At 35.0% G+C, this 16,122-nt stretch overlaps 4 protein-coding genes across 4 annotated transcripts; 1 reads left to right on the plus strand and 3 right to left on the minus strand.

Moving 5' to 3' along the window:
* Positions 1–896: 896 nt before the first annotated feature.
* LOC110602157 (G-type lectin S-receptor-like serine/threonine-protein kinase At5g24080) lies at positions 897–3,616 on the minus strand. Its single transcript, XM_021739595.2, has one exon. It carries the CDS (start codon positions 3,469–3,471, stop codon positions 1,096–1,098), a length of 2,376 nt encoding a protein of 791 aa, XP_021595287.1. The 5' UTR covers positions 3,472–3,616; the 3' UTR covers positions 897–1,095.
* A 2,937-nt stretch (positions 3,617–6,553) lies between these two features.
* On the plus strand, positions 6,554–8,066 carry LOC110602664 (U-box domain-containing protein 21). Its single transcript, XM_021740234.2, has one exon. It carries the CDS (start codon positions 6,664–6,666, stop codon positions 7,987–7,989), a length of 1,326 nt encoding a protein of 441 aa, XP_021595926.1. The 5' UTR covers positions 6,554–6,663; the 3' UTR covers positions 7,990–8,066.
* Positions 8,067–8,656: 590 nt separating this feature from the next.
* On the minus strand, positions 8,657–12,325 carry LOC110601122 (receptor protein kinase TMK1). The gene is made up of 2 exons (XM_021738138.2): positions 9,661–12,325; positions 8,657–9,382 (listed from the first exon to the last, which is right to left on the minus strand). The coding sequence occupies exons 1-2, from the start codon at positions 11,942–11,944 to the stop codon at positions 8,859–8,861; spliced, it is 2,808 nt and encodes a 935-aa protein (XP_021593830.1). The 5' UTR covers positions 11,945–12,325; the 3' UTR covers positions 8,657–8,858.
* A 2,456-nt stretch (positions 12,326–14,781) lies between these two features.
* Positions 14,782–15,821, minus strand: LOC110601543 (EG45-like domain containing protein). Its single transcript, XM_021738713.2, has 3 exons — positions 15,439–15,821; positions 15,070–15,349; positions 14,782–14,952 (listed from the first exon to the last, which is right to left on the minus strand). The coding sequence occupies exons 1-3, from the start codon at positions 15,560–15,562 to the stop codon at positions 14,946–14,948; spliced, it is 411 nt and encodes a 136-aa protein (XP_021594405.1). The 5' UTR covers positions 15,563–15,821; the 3' UTR covers positions 14,782–14,945.
* Between the last annotated feature and the right edge of the window lie 301 nt (positions 15,822–16,122).

Below are 16,122 nucleotides of genomic sequence, written 5' to 3' on the forward strand. Positions count from 1 at the left end.
TTGCTTGGCCATTCCCAATTTGGCATGTGCAGGTGGCGTGCTATAGTGGGAGGTGACGATTCTGGCCAAATCAAGTGATGACACGTTTCATTCTGATGCCACTCCTTTTTAAAATTTTTTGTGGACATTGCATTGAAACATTAATTAATAAATTGAGAAATTTATTAAATATTTAAATATTATTATTATTAATTAGTCTATTTTTATATTTTTAAAAATTTATTAAAATATTTTTTTAAAATTTTTTATTTATTAAAAATAAATAAATAATAAAAAATAATATTTTTAAAATTTAATTTTACTCTAAAATAAAACATTTTATTTAATTTTTTAATATTACTATTATTAATAAATTAATTTTTATATTTTTAAAAATTTATTAAAATATTTTTATATTTTATTAAATTTATTAAAATATTTTTATATTTTATTAAATTTATTAAAATATTTTTATTATTTCTTTGTTAACGAAATATTTTGTTTTTCAATTAAAAAGAGAAAAAAATAAAAAAAAGTTACTATATTTTTACTGTTTTTTTTTAAAAAAAATAATTTAATATTTTATTATATTTTTAATGATAAAAATAAATAAAAAATTATTTCATTAAAAATAATATTTTAATAAATTTTTAAAAATATAAAAATTAACATGTTAATAACCGATAATACTTAGAAATTTAATTTTTAATCTTTAGATTAAATCAAATAATGTAACATTATACTTTTATTATCTCTGTTCTGTAAATATTATTATTTTTTTAGAATATGAAATGAAGTTGCCCAATATCATCTCTGTAACCAATTTCATGGTTGAATGTATTGTGGTTCTATCTTTCGAATATTTTACATTTATTTTTTTATACATAAAACGTAAAATTTAATTTTATGAATCTTGATGATTCTAAGTGTCTGAAATATAATTAGGTTTAATTGAATATTACAATTACTACACAGAAAGGATTATACAATAGAAGTCCAAAAACAGTAAAAAAGAAATAAAAAAAAATAGTGAAAGCCTACTGTCCTTAGCAATTAGCATTACCACAATGCACAATTTATTAAACTTACTTAGAAACTTGTTGCTTAGACAATAACTTATTCGTCTCCCAAGTAAAAGATGGTAGGCTTCTTTGGTTCTGTGATCTCCACAGTCCCTTCCAACATCTTAGCAACCTTCCCCATCGACGGCCTCGTCTCTGGCCTGTCTTGAAGGCACCACATTGCCGTCTTCACCATCCTATCCACCATGTCAAAATGCAGCTTAGCATCGTAACAATGCTTAACCTTACGATCCAGAATGTCATCTACTTTCATTTCCTTAAACACCTTATCAAATGCCCATCTGGGGAAGTACCAATCTTCACTCTCCATCAAAGAATCTCGGATCTCAAAATTCCTAGATCCAGTTACAATTTCTAATAGCACCATGCCAAAACTATATACATCGGCTTTAGGGGTAATCGGATCGCTTCTTACCCATTCCGGTGCCATATATCCACGAGTTCCCCGGATCCGAGACATACTTACCATATCTTCTTTTTTTCTCAACTTGGCTAACCCGAAATCTGAAATTTTTGGACAAAAATCATCACCCAGGAGTATATTTTCAGGCTTGATATCACAGTGCAAAACCCATTCCAGACACTCTTCATGTAAGTATGCAATTGCTCTTGCCACACCAAGTGCGATCCTGTATCTGATCCCCCAATCGAGTATGGGTTTCCGGCCGTCAATAGCCACAGGACCCATCTCCATCTCCGATCCTGAAGATGCAACCTGACCCGCAGGAAACAGGTACTTATCAAGGGATCCATTAGGCACATACTCGTAAACTAAAATCCTCTGCCCTTTCTCAGCACAAAAGCCCCATAACCTGACTAAATTGAGATGATGCATCCTGGCAATAATAGTAACCTCTGCCCAGAACTCAGCATCGCCTCCGGTGACATGTTTCAAGCACTTAATGGCAACAATTCGCTTATCAGGTAGTTCTCCTCTGTAAACATCACCGAATCCACCTCTCCCAATAGCATTAGCATTGGAGAAATCATCAGTTGCTGCTTTGAGCTCTGCATATGTGAACCGTTTAGGTCCACCAGCAGGAAGAAATTCCAGGCCTAATGTCCGAGCCATGTCTCTGTACTTGATGTACTTCTTCAAAAAGGCCCAAAAGAACAGTACCCCAGAAATAAGCTCAGCGGCAAATAATGTGCAGATTATTGCAATATTTCTTGTCGTAGTATTGGATTCTTCTGGTGGGAGAGGGAGGCTGATTCGAACAGGACATGTCGTCTCCAACACACTGGTCATACCACTGAAATTAGATTTATCTTGTTCGGAACTATCCACACGCAAGAACATGGCGGTTTCGGTGCCTGGAGACCAGTACCCATATAGCATTCGTTCAAGCTGAAGCACGCAGTACCCTTGACCATCATACTTGAACATAAAACCCAGACAATTCGTCTTGTTCAAACAGCTTGCTTCACAAGTAGAGAAGTTTCTGACCTTCAGGTCCCTCTGATCTAATCCACCAGTGAAATTGACATAATCGAGCCGAAGAAACTTGGTGTTTCTGGAGAGAGGAATTTTTCTTTCACAAGCATCTTTGTTTGCAGAACTTTTCCTGAATCCTGGTGGGCACTCGCAGGAAGTAGTATTTGAGCCATCGCTCGTACAGATAGCATTCGGCCCACAAAGCCCATGAACTTTACAGAGTTCTGGAATTGCCTGCCAAGCAACAAACCATTGACCCAGATTTGGATCGAAACTGTATATTCTTAGAACGCCATCGTCGTCAAGTGTCAACCTCCGCAACCGAGAATCGGTAGTAGAAAAATCAGCAGAAATTATTGAAGCTCCGTTTACTTGTGCCACGCTGCCATCCGTCGTTAGCTGTTGTAACGAGCTAGTTGCCGTGTAATAAGTTTCAGATTTATTGAAAACAAGGGAAGTGGAATTCGAAAACTGGAACTTACCATTATTCGAGACAAGTTCAGTTCCATTTATGTTCATGATCTGGGTAGGCAAGAAAGTATCAGTTGGATATTTGAAGCTTTCCCAGTTGCCATAAACAAGATTCCCAGTTTCATTCAAGGCAAGTGAAATGGAATTCGAATTTCCTATAGCTCCACCAGGCCACAAGTTCGTGCCTGAAGAAGAGTTGGTCAGGCGGAGCTCACCAGTGGATGTGATGACCAGAGAGGCTTCGTTAGAGAGAAAAAGCGGAGAACCATCCCTGTTAGCCGACCAAACAACGGTCTGCAAATTGTTATACCAAACTGAGAAGGTGAAACCATTCTTCAGAGCCCGAAAACCGGCAGCAAAGGTGGAGTTGGGAGAGAGCAGGATCTTGCCCTGGGTCGGAAGCCATGGGGATTTTAAGGAGGAGAAAGAAGTGAGGTTCTCTTGTGATGATGGTGAGGGGCCTAAGAAAAGAATAAGAGAGAAAAGGAGATAGAAGAGAGACATGGTTTTCTCTTCTTCTGGGTAATTATGATGAGAACCGTGAGGAAAGTAAAGCTTTGTGAGGTATTTTAATGGCCGTCAAGGAAAGACAGGCACAGTTGACGGAAGACTTGTTGACTTGCGATGGCTTTTCTTATCAGGACTTTGATGTTATTATCCATATATATTTAGCAACAGTTAGTATATTTACTTTATAAAAAATTTATAAGTTGCAACATTTCTCATATTTTTTGTGTGGAAAACGACAGCTTCATATGAATCTAACTTGGAAGATGAAACTATTTCTAAATTGGAAAATCTATTCTAGCCAATTAAAAGATCTGAGTGCAATTACTCTTCTTCTTCTTTTTTTTTAATCTTTACACATAAGATAAATTATATTTGACTTAATTATTTATTAAAAAGTAGATTATTATTATTAACTAGAGAATGAAGCCTACATTGGACCAGTAAAGTGTCCCACGGTGGAATGGAGTGGTCGGTCAGATTTGAGTTTCGGTCGGCATAATAGAATTTGATTTTACGGTGAGAGAAGTCTTTTAGTCAACAACTTTATTATGTGTTTGAAGAAATATTAACTACTCCTCTTGTTTCTCTCGGGACTTTTCTATAAAGAGAAAATTCTCTCATTTAGTGTTTTTTTTTTTTTTTTTTTTTTTTTTTTTTTTTTTTAAGAAGTCTCCTGTTATTTTGTTGTATAGTCGATCCTTTTATTTAACCTTTAATACTCTTATTATTTAGAAAATAAATTTCCTCTAGTTTTGTAAATTTAGTTGAGATATTGGGATGAACGTTTAGATTTATATAATCACCGCCGTTCATATAGCTGTGAGTAATTCATATTTTTTGAGAAACGATATTTTAAATTTTAATTCTTTATACACCATCGAATTTTTTTTAAAATCTAAATTATATTATTAGATTATTAGATTTAGATTTAGATTTTATTTATATTTTCTATTTGATTTGATATACTGATAACTTGGGCTTGTTCTCTATAACTTGTTTCTATCAATCGAATTTCACTGGCTTAACGTGAGCAATGAGTGGTCAAACAAGCAAAACTCGTAAAATCCAAAATATCAAAGGTTTGAAGAAGATAGCAAAATAAATAATGATAAACAAAAGCACTGCGTTTTGAGCACGTTCAAAAATTCGATTAAAAATAAATAAATTTAATTTCACACTTTTACTTATTAAAAAAATTCAATTTATCTCATTTTATTACTTATTAGAATTAACTCAAAATTACATCTTTTATTTTCAGATTGAATCAAAGAAATCAAGAATTTAATTAAAAAATCAGAAGAATCATGACATTGGATTTTCTGATTTTTGAAGTAAGATAATAAATTAACAACTTTAGTTCTGACATTTTTATTTATATTTGATATTATTAAATAACTGATTATAAAGAAATAGTAATTTATAAATGGAAAAGAAAAAAATAAATTTATATTGGTGAAAAGGATAACGTAATTAAATGCATTTAAAATAGGAAGATAAATGGCAAGTGGGTATTCATAATTCATTGAAAGAGTAGCTGGAGAAATAAATGTGTTTCTCCTCCAACTGCTATTAGCTTGGTGCAAGACTAGTATAGAGGATCTGTTTATCATTACTTTTGATTTTTTGGTCTTGTTATTCAGAAAAACATTTTTTTAAATATTATTTAGAAATATTAAAATTAATTTAAAATTATTTTTTATATAATAGTTATAATAATGTTAAAATAATAAAACTGTTTTTTCTTTAATTTTTTTTGAAAAAACACTATTTAAATCTAAATTCAATGTCAAACACCTCTTAAAAGACCTTTCAGGAACCATTGGCATAACTTGCATGAATCATGATGGCATCCATTTTGTTTGAAATTTTAATTTTTAATTAAAAATATATATTTATTATGCGAAGTGATAAAATTATTAATAATATTAAAAAAAAATAATTAATATCATCACGATCTACACTCACAAATTTAATCTGATAACACTCACAAATTTAATCTGATAATATTTATTATATAGTATATTCTATTATAGAATTTAATAATTTAGAAATTTATATATTATTTTATTTATATATTATTTTATTTATATATTATTTTACTCTCAATGCAAAATCGGCTTCATCGATAAATTGTAATAGGTAGGTAGCAACCCAGCTTGCTTTGCTTACCTGTCGAGTCAAATCTAATAATTTTCTCTCTTGATCGTTCTATGCTAATTGGTTGGTTTGATTTCAATTCCAGTCAATAACAACTAACCTTGCAAAATTTATAAATTTCATACTTAATTTGATTCATTCTTTCTTTTTTTTTTTCCTCCATAGTCATTTTCCTTCTATTAATTTTATTCATAAATGCTATTTCCTCCGGTCTATAATTTTTATCAATTTTCTTTAATTATCTTAAAATTATTATCATTTTATTTTTTTAAATTATAATAATATATAAATTAAATATTATAATTTTATTTTATTTTTAAAAAACATATCAAAATATCTTTTAATATTTAATAAAATTTAATATATTTAAAATGAATATAATTAAAAAATTAATAAAAAAATTATATTTCTTAAAACGTATAGAAAAACAAAATGAATAAAAATTATAGGACGGAAAAAATATTAAATTATAGATTTATTTATAAATATTTCTATATAATCTTATATAATTTTCTATTAAAAAGCGATTAAAGTATAATTTAACAGATAATTTTAATATTAAAAATCATATATTGCATTTATAAATTTATTTTAATAATAAATATATTTAAATAAATTTAAAAAATTTCAGATTTTACTCGTGATTTCAAATAAAAAAAATCGCAACAAAAACCAGGTTCACAAGGTAATTTGAATGAGTAGAGTGAAATTGTATTCTCTATCCCTAAATAAATACTAATAATGCAATTTAATTTTGAAGCGAAATATTAAATAATAATTATAAACAAGTTATAGTAAATTTTATTTTAAAAGAATTTTTCAAGGGTCAAAGATTTGATCTATTCCAATTTCAATTTCTAATACTATTTCATCTTCAAAGGTCAAATATTCAAAACCCTCTTATAATATCATCATCAACAGAACAACAAACACCTCCACCTTCTATATATATTTCTTCCTAAAAATATTATATTACCAAAAACAAAGCAAATCTATCCTTTGGTTTCTCGTGCAGTGTTGCATTTCATCATGATCTCTACCTGGAGGAGGCGGAGGGCGGCCCGCCACGCAGAGAAGCAGCAGCAAGAGCGTGATAACGGCGGAGATATGGAGCTTGCCATACCCAAAGATTTTCGCTGCCCCATATCTTTGGACTTGATGAAGGATCCCGTGACATTGTCCACCGGAATTACTTATGATCGTGAGAATATCGAGAAGTGGATAGAGTCTGGGAACGTTACTTGTCCCATTACTAACCAGGTTCTGAGGAGTCTTGAGCCGATCCCAAATCACACAATACGTAAAATGATACAAGATTGGTGCGTGGAGAATAGGTCTTATGGGATTGAAAGAATTCCTACGCCTCGAATCCCTGTGAGTTCTGTCGAGGTTTTGGAGATTCAGGCCAAGTTTACGGTAGTTTGTAAAAGAAGGGATCAAGTTGGGTGCCGGAATTTAGTGGCCAAGATCAAAACTCTATTGAAGGAAAGTGAAAGAAACAAGAGATGTTTCTTGGATAATGGGACGGCTAGTGTGTTATCAGCTGCTTTTGAAGAGTTCTCAAGAGTATCTTTCAGAGTAAATGCTGTCGTTTTGGAGGAAATACTGTCGAGTTTGACGCTAATATTCCCTCTTGATGGAGAGGCCAAGAGCTACCTTGGCTCGGCTGCTTCCGTGGATTGTTTAGTCTGGTTCTTGAATGGTGGAGATTTATCTGGGAGAAAAAATGCAGTCTTGGTGCTTAAAGAGGTTGTTTCATCGGATCAAAGAAAACTGGAGGCTTTATCAGCAATTGAAGGAGTCACAGAAGGATTGTTTAAGCTGATTAAGGAACCCATTTGCCCATCTGCAACAAAAGCTTCCCTTGTGACCATTTATCATATGATCACATCAACTCCTACAAATGTGAAGGCCATTGTTAAATTTGTAGACATGGGTTTGGTCTCATTACTGATAGAGATGCTTGTAGATTCGGACAAAAGTATATGCGAGAAATCGTTGGCTGTTCTTGATGGAATCTGCAGCTGTGATCAAGGGAGAAAGAAGGCGAGTGATCATTCTTTAACTGTTCCAGTTCTAGTAAAGAAAATGCATAGAGTTTCAGACATGGCGACAAAGTTCTCTGTGTCCATTTTATGGAAAATTTGCAAGGCTGAGAAGAGGCAAGAGGGAGGTGTTGTTCCTGTGGCTCTTCAAGTGGGTGCTTTTCAGAAGATCTTGTTGCTCTTGCAGATTGGCTGTGGTGAAAGAACAAAGGAGAAAGCAAGTGAGTTGTTGAAATTGTTGAATCCTTATAGGCAGAGATTTGAGTGTATTGATTCTTCAGATTTTAAGGACCTCAAAAGGCCCTTTTGATTAAAATTTAGAGAACCATTTTGAAGAATGTTTCACATAATAAAAAAAAAATAATTGGAGAATTTTCTTCCATATCTCTCTAGCTAAATTGGAGCAAGTGATGTTTATGAGGAGAGTACTATTATTTTCATGAGATTAATTGCAGTGTCTTAATTATATTTTCTTTTGATACAAAAAGAATTATTTTAAAAATTAAAATTTTATTAATTTAAATACTGATACACTGCACAACTGCATGATTAGGCACTTGACTACATTAGCATGTTTTTTGCCTGCAGGAAGGAAACATGCATGAGTAAAATTCGATATGCTCAAAGACAAAAATGGAAGGAAAATAAAATTTAAAAAATCATAATACAAAAAAACGACTGGTCTGCGGTCTTCCCACGTGCAGCGCAGCCACAGCCACAGCCACCGCCACCTTAATTTATGCTAACATAAATAAATATTTAGGCCATATAAATCATCAGAAAAACTACCATTTTTATCGGCTGATAACACTCACCTGCGTTACCAAAATAAAACATTCTCATGTCATGCCAGTGGTTGGCTTGTATGGTCTAGTTTCTCCCAACTCACGGCTCGTTCCGATTTTAACACGAGTTTCAATTTTAATTTTAGGTCAATTTAATTTTGATTACCAAATCAAGAAGTGCCAATCCCATTCCAATCTTGTACAACAATGGGGAGACGCTGATTTAAATGTAAATAAGATCTTAAGGCGACATGAAAGAAACAGAAGAAATGAAACCATTAAAAAATAAAAAAAACAGCGGGGAGATCATGAGCAAAGTAAGAACAAGCAGATGGAATAAATGAAGCAATGATTAGAGGCATATCTCATCATATCCCCAACTTTTCTTCTTCATTTACCGTCCATCTACTGATGTAAATGAATCTGCAAAGCCTGATGGTCTCGTGGGGATACTGGTTTGAGTATTATCCCCATTAGTAACAAATGAAGGAGGAGAATCCAAATTGCTTCCCTCTAATGCTTGCCACTTCTTCACTGCCTGAGGTAAGGACATTTCAAGGTCAATTCCATACAAGTAATCACGTTCTGGTTCAGCTGGTTTCCATAGCTCAACCAGAGATGAAAGAACATTCACCACATGACCCATGTCAGGCCTCTGGTATGGTTCCCTTGCAGTGCAGTGCCCAGCCAACTCTGCAACTGTGTTAATGCTGGCAAGGCTTTCTTCATCAAGCTCAATAGTTGGGTCAATAATCTCATGGAATGTATCCTTGTTGATGTACATCCTACGGAACCAAGCAACAATGTGCAAGCTATCCTCAGGCTGGGTCTCATCAAGAGCTTTTCTTCCTGTGATCATCTCCATTAGTATCACACCAAAGCTAAACACATCAACCTTGGTAGTCACTCGTTCAGTGGCTGTCAAGACATTTTAAAAGCTCCAGTTAAGCATGTTAAAGCAATTCTTTAATCTGAATAAAAACAAAATTATTTGTTGAAGCATTCATATTCCATGCATACAATTACAAATGCATTGTTGTCATAGATCATCAAGTAAAGATTACAGGGAGATTATTGCTTTCTCTGCTGTGTCTTCTCAGAACATGATGTTCCTTATGGCACAAATCTCCTCTTTGTGGTTATAATATATGCAATGAACAAAAATGACTACTCCAATCAAAGTAAAGATGAGTTACCGGCATATTCTGGTGCAAGATACCCAAAAGTTCCAGCTAGTCTTGTTTCAAATGAGGCTTTCCCCTCTGGGGCAAGACGAACCATACCAAAACCATCAACTTTGGCTCGCATATCATTTCCAAGAAGAATGTTAGAAGGCTTCAGATCCCTGTGAATGAAGCTTTGATATGCTAGTCCATGTAGATATTCAACACCTCTGGCAACATCCAAAGCAATGATCAATCTTCTAGTCCATTCAAGTGGTTTCAACTCATTGGCCCTCCATTTAAACAGATGTCTACTAAGAGTTCCCTGAGGCATATATTCATAAACAAGAAGTCTCTCATTTCCATCCAAGCAATATCCAAGAAGTGCAACTAAGTGGCGATGTCGGACCTTGGTGAGCACCGCAATCTCAGACTTGAACTCTATCAGACCCTTTTCACTCACCACGCCTGATCCCATTCTCTTTACTGTGATTTTAGTCCCATCATGCAGTTCTCCCTTGTAAACAGTCCCAAATCCACCCGTTCCTAGTATGTTCTCTTCACTGAAATTATCAGTCACATTTCTCAGAACTTGAATTGGAATCACCATATTCCCAGTATCAACTGCATGAATGTCACTAGGTCCACCACTATCAGTATAGCTCTCAGACCTGCCACTGGCACCTGATTCGGCAACAGTAACTTTCACAGCATCCTGATCTCCAGAATGGCGAGGATGAACAACCATCATATTTGGACTCTGCACCTTACTGCATTTTTTCTGTTTACTTCTAATGAAAAACACACCCAGCCCAATGATGCATAATCCACAAACAGCACCAATTACAGAACCCACAATCTTTCCCCTGCTAGAATTCTTAGCACCAATTCCAGAATCACTTCGTCCTCCATCTTTGCCTGGTGTTTTGGGTTCCCCAGGATGGGAGAAGCTACTACTATCCCACCCAATATCAGTGTTTCCATCAGTGATCACTTGTGCTTGCCTGAAACTAGGTACCTTGCCATATAACCTATTGTTTGCAACGTTTAATAAAGTAAGACTAGGCAGAGTTGTAAGCTCGGTTGGTATAGTACCAGTAATCAAATTACCTGACAAAATCAATTTTTGCAATGAAGGAATCAATGAAAAACTTGGAGAAATTGTACCAGTGAGCCCCATATTCTGGAAGTTGATAACCGTAATGTTCCCTCCAGGTGAACATGAAATCCCTTTCCACTGTGTACAAGGGTCATTGCCTTCCCAACTCTCAGCTAAACTAGCAGGATACCTAAAGTCTTTCACAATTGACAACAGAATGTTAACACGATAGTCGCAGGCAACAGCAGGAGTTGTTAGGCAAAGTCTATTAGAACCAGAATCCATATCCACGATGACTTTACTAGGAAATTTTGGTGTTGGCCCCTGAAACAGATTGTTTGTCAAATTGAGAACAGAAAGCGTGGGGAGGTTCATTAGTGATGCTGGAATAATACCCGTTAACTGATTATCCCTCAGACTCACTTTCTGTAACACATTAAAGCCAGTAAATTCTGGTAATGGACCCGTGAACTGATTCCCATGTAGCCAAATCTCTCTCAAACCAGTCATGTTTTGTAAAACCGAAATTGTACCATTAAGCCCGGAGTTACTCCTTTGGCCATTAAGCCAGAGGGAAGTAATCGACGATGCTCGTGAAAAATTCAATGGCAGTCCACCCACTAAAAAATTCATTGCCAAATGCAGGTTTTCCAGTCCAGGAAACACATCACTGTTGAAAAATTCAGGGATTGTACCAGTTATATTAGCTCCATTAGCAGAGAAATCCTTCAAGGCCGTAGCACTTTTAAGACTGGAAGGTATCTCCCAAGGTTGAAACGGATTATAATCCAGATTCATAGACGTTAAAGAGGTCATCCCGTCAAAGAAATCGGAAGGAAATGAAGTGAAGCCATTATTATGTAAAAGGACAACTTGAAGCGAGCTTAACCCAGAAAGATTCGGTACCGAACCCCTTAAATTGTTGCTCATTACCTCAAGCGTCTCCAAAGCAGTAAGATTTTTCAGCTCAGGAGGAAGAGTGCCCTCGAGGTTCAGATGGCCGATTTGGATACGGGTCACTCGGTTGCTGGCGTCGCAGGAGACATGTTTCCACTTACATGGATCAGAACCAGACCACCCTATATTAGACGGGTCACCGAGGCTGTCCCTGAGTTTAAGCATCATGGGGGCATCCCCGCTCTGCTGAGAGCGTGCAAGGGAGATAAGACATAGGAGGAAAAGAGTAAGAAAGGTCGGACCCAGATGGCGCTTCTTCATTTTATTAAGGAGATTCTTCTGAATTCCCAATGAAGAAGTGGAGGGAAAAGCGCAGCTTGCAGAGAAGAAAGAGAGAAAATGAGGGGAAAGCAGAAGGTGGGTTTTTAGGGTTTACGCAGGCATTGAGACAGAGAAGACAAAAGCATGTCTTAGAGAGAGAGAGAGAGAGAGAGAGAGAGAGGGAGGTGACTGGCGGATGAAGCGGCGGAGACAGCTAAGGAGCACTCTGGGACTGGAGAGAGATGGAAAGTGCAGTTAAAGGTAGCTTTAGCAAACAGGCGCGGGAATTCGATTCTCGAGGGCGAAGTGTTTATTCGGATTTCCAGAAACTATTCATCGACGTGTACCCTCTTCCACGCTAATTTAAAATTTAAAATTTTATATTTAAAAAAATATTTTCATTTTCTTATGAACAACATTTCTTATTTCTCAAATTTAATTTTTTTTTTAAATAACATTTATAAATTTACTACTTTATACTTTTTTAAATACATTCTTAAAATATTAATTTATTAAAAAGTAAATATAATTATATTTAGCATACGAATTAATTTTTTAAAAGGTAAAATTATTTTTAAGTGATAAAAAATAATAAATATAATAAATTAAAAAAAAATTGATAAATTTAATATAAATTAATTAAAAAAGTATAACTTTTTTATTTAAATAAATTATTTTTAAAAATTAATTTTTAAAAAACTAATTTAAAATATAAACTAAATAAGATAATTTTTTTTTAGAAAATACTACTCCTTTAATTTATTTGCCTTCAATTAAAAAAATTTTGCATATATTATTAAATTAAATATTTATATAAATTAATTAAAATAGATATAATAAATATAATTAATGTTTTGGGTTCGTAAGGTGTAGCTTGTAATAGGCTCACTCAATGCGTGAAAACGGAAACAGTAGGCATTGGCAGTGACTTGTCGGGTCCAGTAATTGGGGGTGGGTCCAAATGATCGGCCAGATTTGAATTATTTCTGCCGAAAAAAGAGATTTGAATTAGAGAGGTGAGATCACCTGCAGATTCCGACAACTCCTTCGCCTCAACTGCCGGAAATGAGGGAGATGGTTAAGATAGGCAAATCGTCAATATTTGATTCACCGATTCAAAGAGCTTTCCTTTCTGGTGCAACTTCGAACAGTGTGCAAACAGATATCTTGAGAATTCAAATGACAAACCTATTCTCAACAGGCTAAATCCCCTATCTCATGCAGGAATATCTTTCTTCTATCCGCAAACTAAACATTAACACTGAGACTCTTTTCCAGCAAATGCCTTTTCTTACCAACATCTTCCAAACAAAGAGCAAATGCCTTTTCTTACCAACATCTTCCAAACACGAGCATTTATTGCTCTGAATGATCTTATCTTTGCCAATAGATCATGTCATGATTTGAAGGAGGACAAAAACACTAAGGGTGTTTGGGCTGAACCAACTCCTGGTCCTTTCATCCTTTCAAGCCCACATAATATACCAAGTCCAGCTAACCATCTGTAGGGCCCCCTCTGGCATAGACATAACCATGACACAGAAGCTCAGAGCCCAAGTATCACAATACCCAGGAATCGATTGGAATGGGATCACTAGATGTCCCTTGACAATCTAGTCCACATTGCAGTTCAATTGGTTGGCTCCACAAACAAGTCCAGCAAATCGGAAGGGACTAAAATGAATGGCCCTGGTGATGCCAACATAGAACCCAGGACTTACAATAGTCAACTGAACCCATCAGAATAAACCAGGCTGAAATGGAAGAGGTTGGCTCGTACCAAGAATTCATCGGTACAAATTGAAGAAATACCAACCATTGATGATTATACTTCATTAAAAGTGAGACTTTCTACTCAAAACATCAATGAAAAATGCACTAAAGATGATGAAATATTAGGCAATGAGGCAAAGAAAGCATGTGTGGAAGCTAACACTACTGAAATGGTGGAGGTGGCCAGCCATAAATGGTCTCAGAATGCTCCGTGATTCTCAGCTGGAACCGTCGGGGTGTGGAGAACCCCCCTGACAGTCCGAAACTTGAAAGGAATTTGTCAATTCCATTCCCCCAGCCTGGTGTTTCTGGCTGAAACCAAAAATAAAGAAACCTTTGTAAGGAAGCAACTCAGGAAGTGTGGTCCAAACAATCTGTGGGTAGAGCAGGAGGTCTTTGTATTGCTTGGGCAAACTCTTGTGATGTGGATGTTATTTTCTCTGATCATTTTGTCATCCATATAAGAATGCATGATGCTGAGGCTCGGTATCAATGAGATATCCTATTTCTCTATATTAGTTGTGATATTCAGATTATGCGAGCACAATTTGACTTTATCCTTAACTACCAGTCTCAACTCCTACCCTCTTTTCTCCTGTTGGGAGATTTTAATGCTTTCCTAAAGACATCTGAGAAGGCAGGCGGTGACCTTTCATTCCATGCGAAAATGAGATAATTTAATGATTTTTATAATATGGGTGTCCTAGATTTGGGTTTCTCAAGTCCAATGATGACCTGGAATAACAGAAGAGATGGGACCCTAAACATACAAGAGCGGATTGATAGAGGCTTAGCTCGTGCCTCATGGCTTAACACCTATCCCACAGCTTCAATTCAACACCTCTCTGATCAAGGGTCTGACCGTAGACCTCTTCTACTTCTGTTGTCTCCACAAATATTCAAATCCAAAGGGTACTTTTATTTTGATGCCCGCTGGACTAACTCTCAAGATATTACACATGTCATATCCTCAGGTTGGCATAAATAATTTATTTTATAATTATAAAATTAATATCAGCCGTAATTAATAGAATTTATAATTTATTTATTGGGTTTCTCAAGGCTATAGGGAATAAACACACTACTTTTTCATTAACCATAATTGATGAGTGGAATACAAAGGAGAACAAAAATCATCCAATGGAAATGATTAAAGTCGCCAACTTTATTCACTGCCATGTCCAATATCTTCAACACGTCTTATTTCCATGACCCTTTTCTGATCACTTCACACACTGCATTATTTAGACACAGAAAAAAAAAATTAAGAAATTAACTGTTGAATTGCATAAAGAGAAAGAAGAAGAAAGCAAGTGGTAGATCCTTAAATGAATCAGCAGTATGGCAATTACCGATCAAAGGCAATATTAATCTTTCCAGCATCAGTGTTGGCGATGGATGAAAAAGCTTCTTGAGATAAATCAATGGTGCCTCGACAAGCTGGTGGAGGGCAATAATCCACAATTTTAACAACCACAGAGTTGCCATTGCAAGGGTGGGGGTCTCCCTTGTTGGTTGCACTTAAGCAAGTCACTCTATATTTTCTTCCACAAGCTGCTCGGTTGTCCCATATTGCTTCACTTGCTGCTGCAATCATTACACCTTCGTCTGTATTCCCATAGCATGAAGATGCTGCAATTTTTTAATCAAACCAAATGTAAGAACATATATAATAAACTCTAACAAAGTTTTAATTAGAACAAAAGTTCATGAAAGCTTACGAACGTATGGAGGTGTGTAAAAGGTGGCAGTCCCTTTGTCAGCCACAGCTTCCTTTGGGAAGAAGCAGAAGGCCAACCCTAGAGTTATCATGGAGAAAATAAGCATATTGTTGATCGTTGTCATCGCCGTAATTTCTTTAGTTGGCTAATTAAACAAGTGATGTGTAATGCTACGAACTTATACGTATTTATATGCACATGGTGGTGTGTAAGAGCAAACTCCACATGCAAAGTTTTTTTTCTTTTGTTTAGCATATTTTGTTTTGTTATTTCTGGACATTAGGCAATCAGGATTGGAGTATAAGACAATTATTTTGACATTGCACGGCCTTATCTCTGGTTTTTCTTGAAAATGAATTAAATATTTTCATAGGATAGAATTGATTCATAGAATAGAATTGATAGAAATCATTTAAATTCATAGAATAGATATACAATACAAAAATAAGGAATATGCCTTTTGGTTTGGATTTTGCAGTGTTTGGATATGGTGAAATTCTTGCTTCTCTAAGAAATAAATTCAAAGCTTTGGCACTTTGTATTTGTAATTTTGGTATGTTGCTCATCAGATTTGTGTAATTCTTAGTTTTACTTCATCAGTGATTAAATTTCCAGCTGATTGTTTTACTTTCCAACAGATTGCAAAATTTTAAACTCTGCATAACAATCTGACAATCTCATGAA

Source organism: Manihot esculenta, chromosome 15, assembly GCF_001659605.2.
Source record: "Manihot esculenta cultivar AM560-2 chromosome 15, M.esculenta_v8, whole genome shotgun sequence".
NCBI lineage: Eukaryota > Viridiplantae > Streptophyta > Magnoliopsida > Malpighiales > Euphorbiaceae > Manihot > Manihot esculenta.

What these genes read in the sequence shown, in the direction of transcription:
- LOC110601122 (XM_021738138.2), bottom strand. Translation starts at nt 11,944, where the DNA reads ATGAAGAAGCGCCATCTGGGTCCGACCTTTCTTACTCTTTTCCTCCTA. An exon ending in TCTTGCACCAGAATATGCCG is followed by an intron (nt 9,383 to 9,660) that starts GTAACTCATCTT and finishes ATGTCTTGACAG; the next exon opens with CCACTGAACGAGTGACTACC.
- LOC110602157 (XM_021739595.2), bottom strand. Translation starts at nt 3,471, where the DNA reads ATGTCTCTCTTCTATCTCCTTTTCTCTCTTATTCTTTTCTTAGGCCCC.
- LOC110602664 (XM_021740234.2), top strand. Translation starts at nt 6,664, where the DNA reads ATGATCTCTACCTGGAGGAGGCGGAGGGCGGCCCGCCACGCAGAGAAG.
- LOC110601543 (XM_021738713.2), bottom strand. Translation starts at nt 15,562, where the DNA reads ATGACAACGATCAACAATATGCTTATTTTCTCCATGATAACTCTAGGG. An exon ending in TTACACACCTCCATACGTTC is followed by an intron (nt 15,350 to 15,438) that starts GTAAGCTTTCAT and finishes AAAAAATTGCAG; the next exon opens with CATCTTCATGCTATGGGAAT.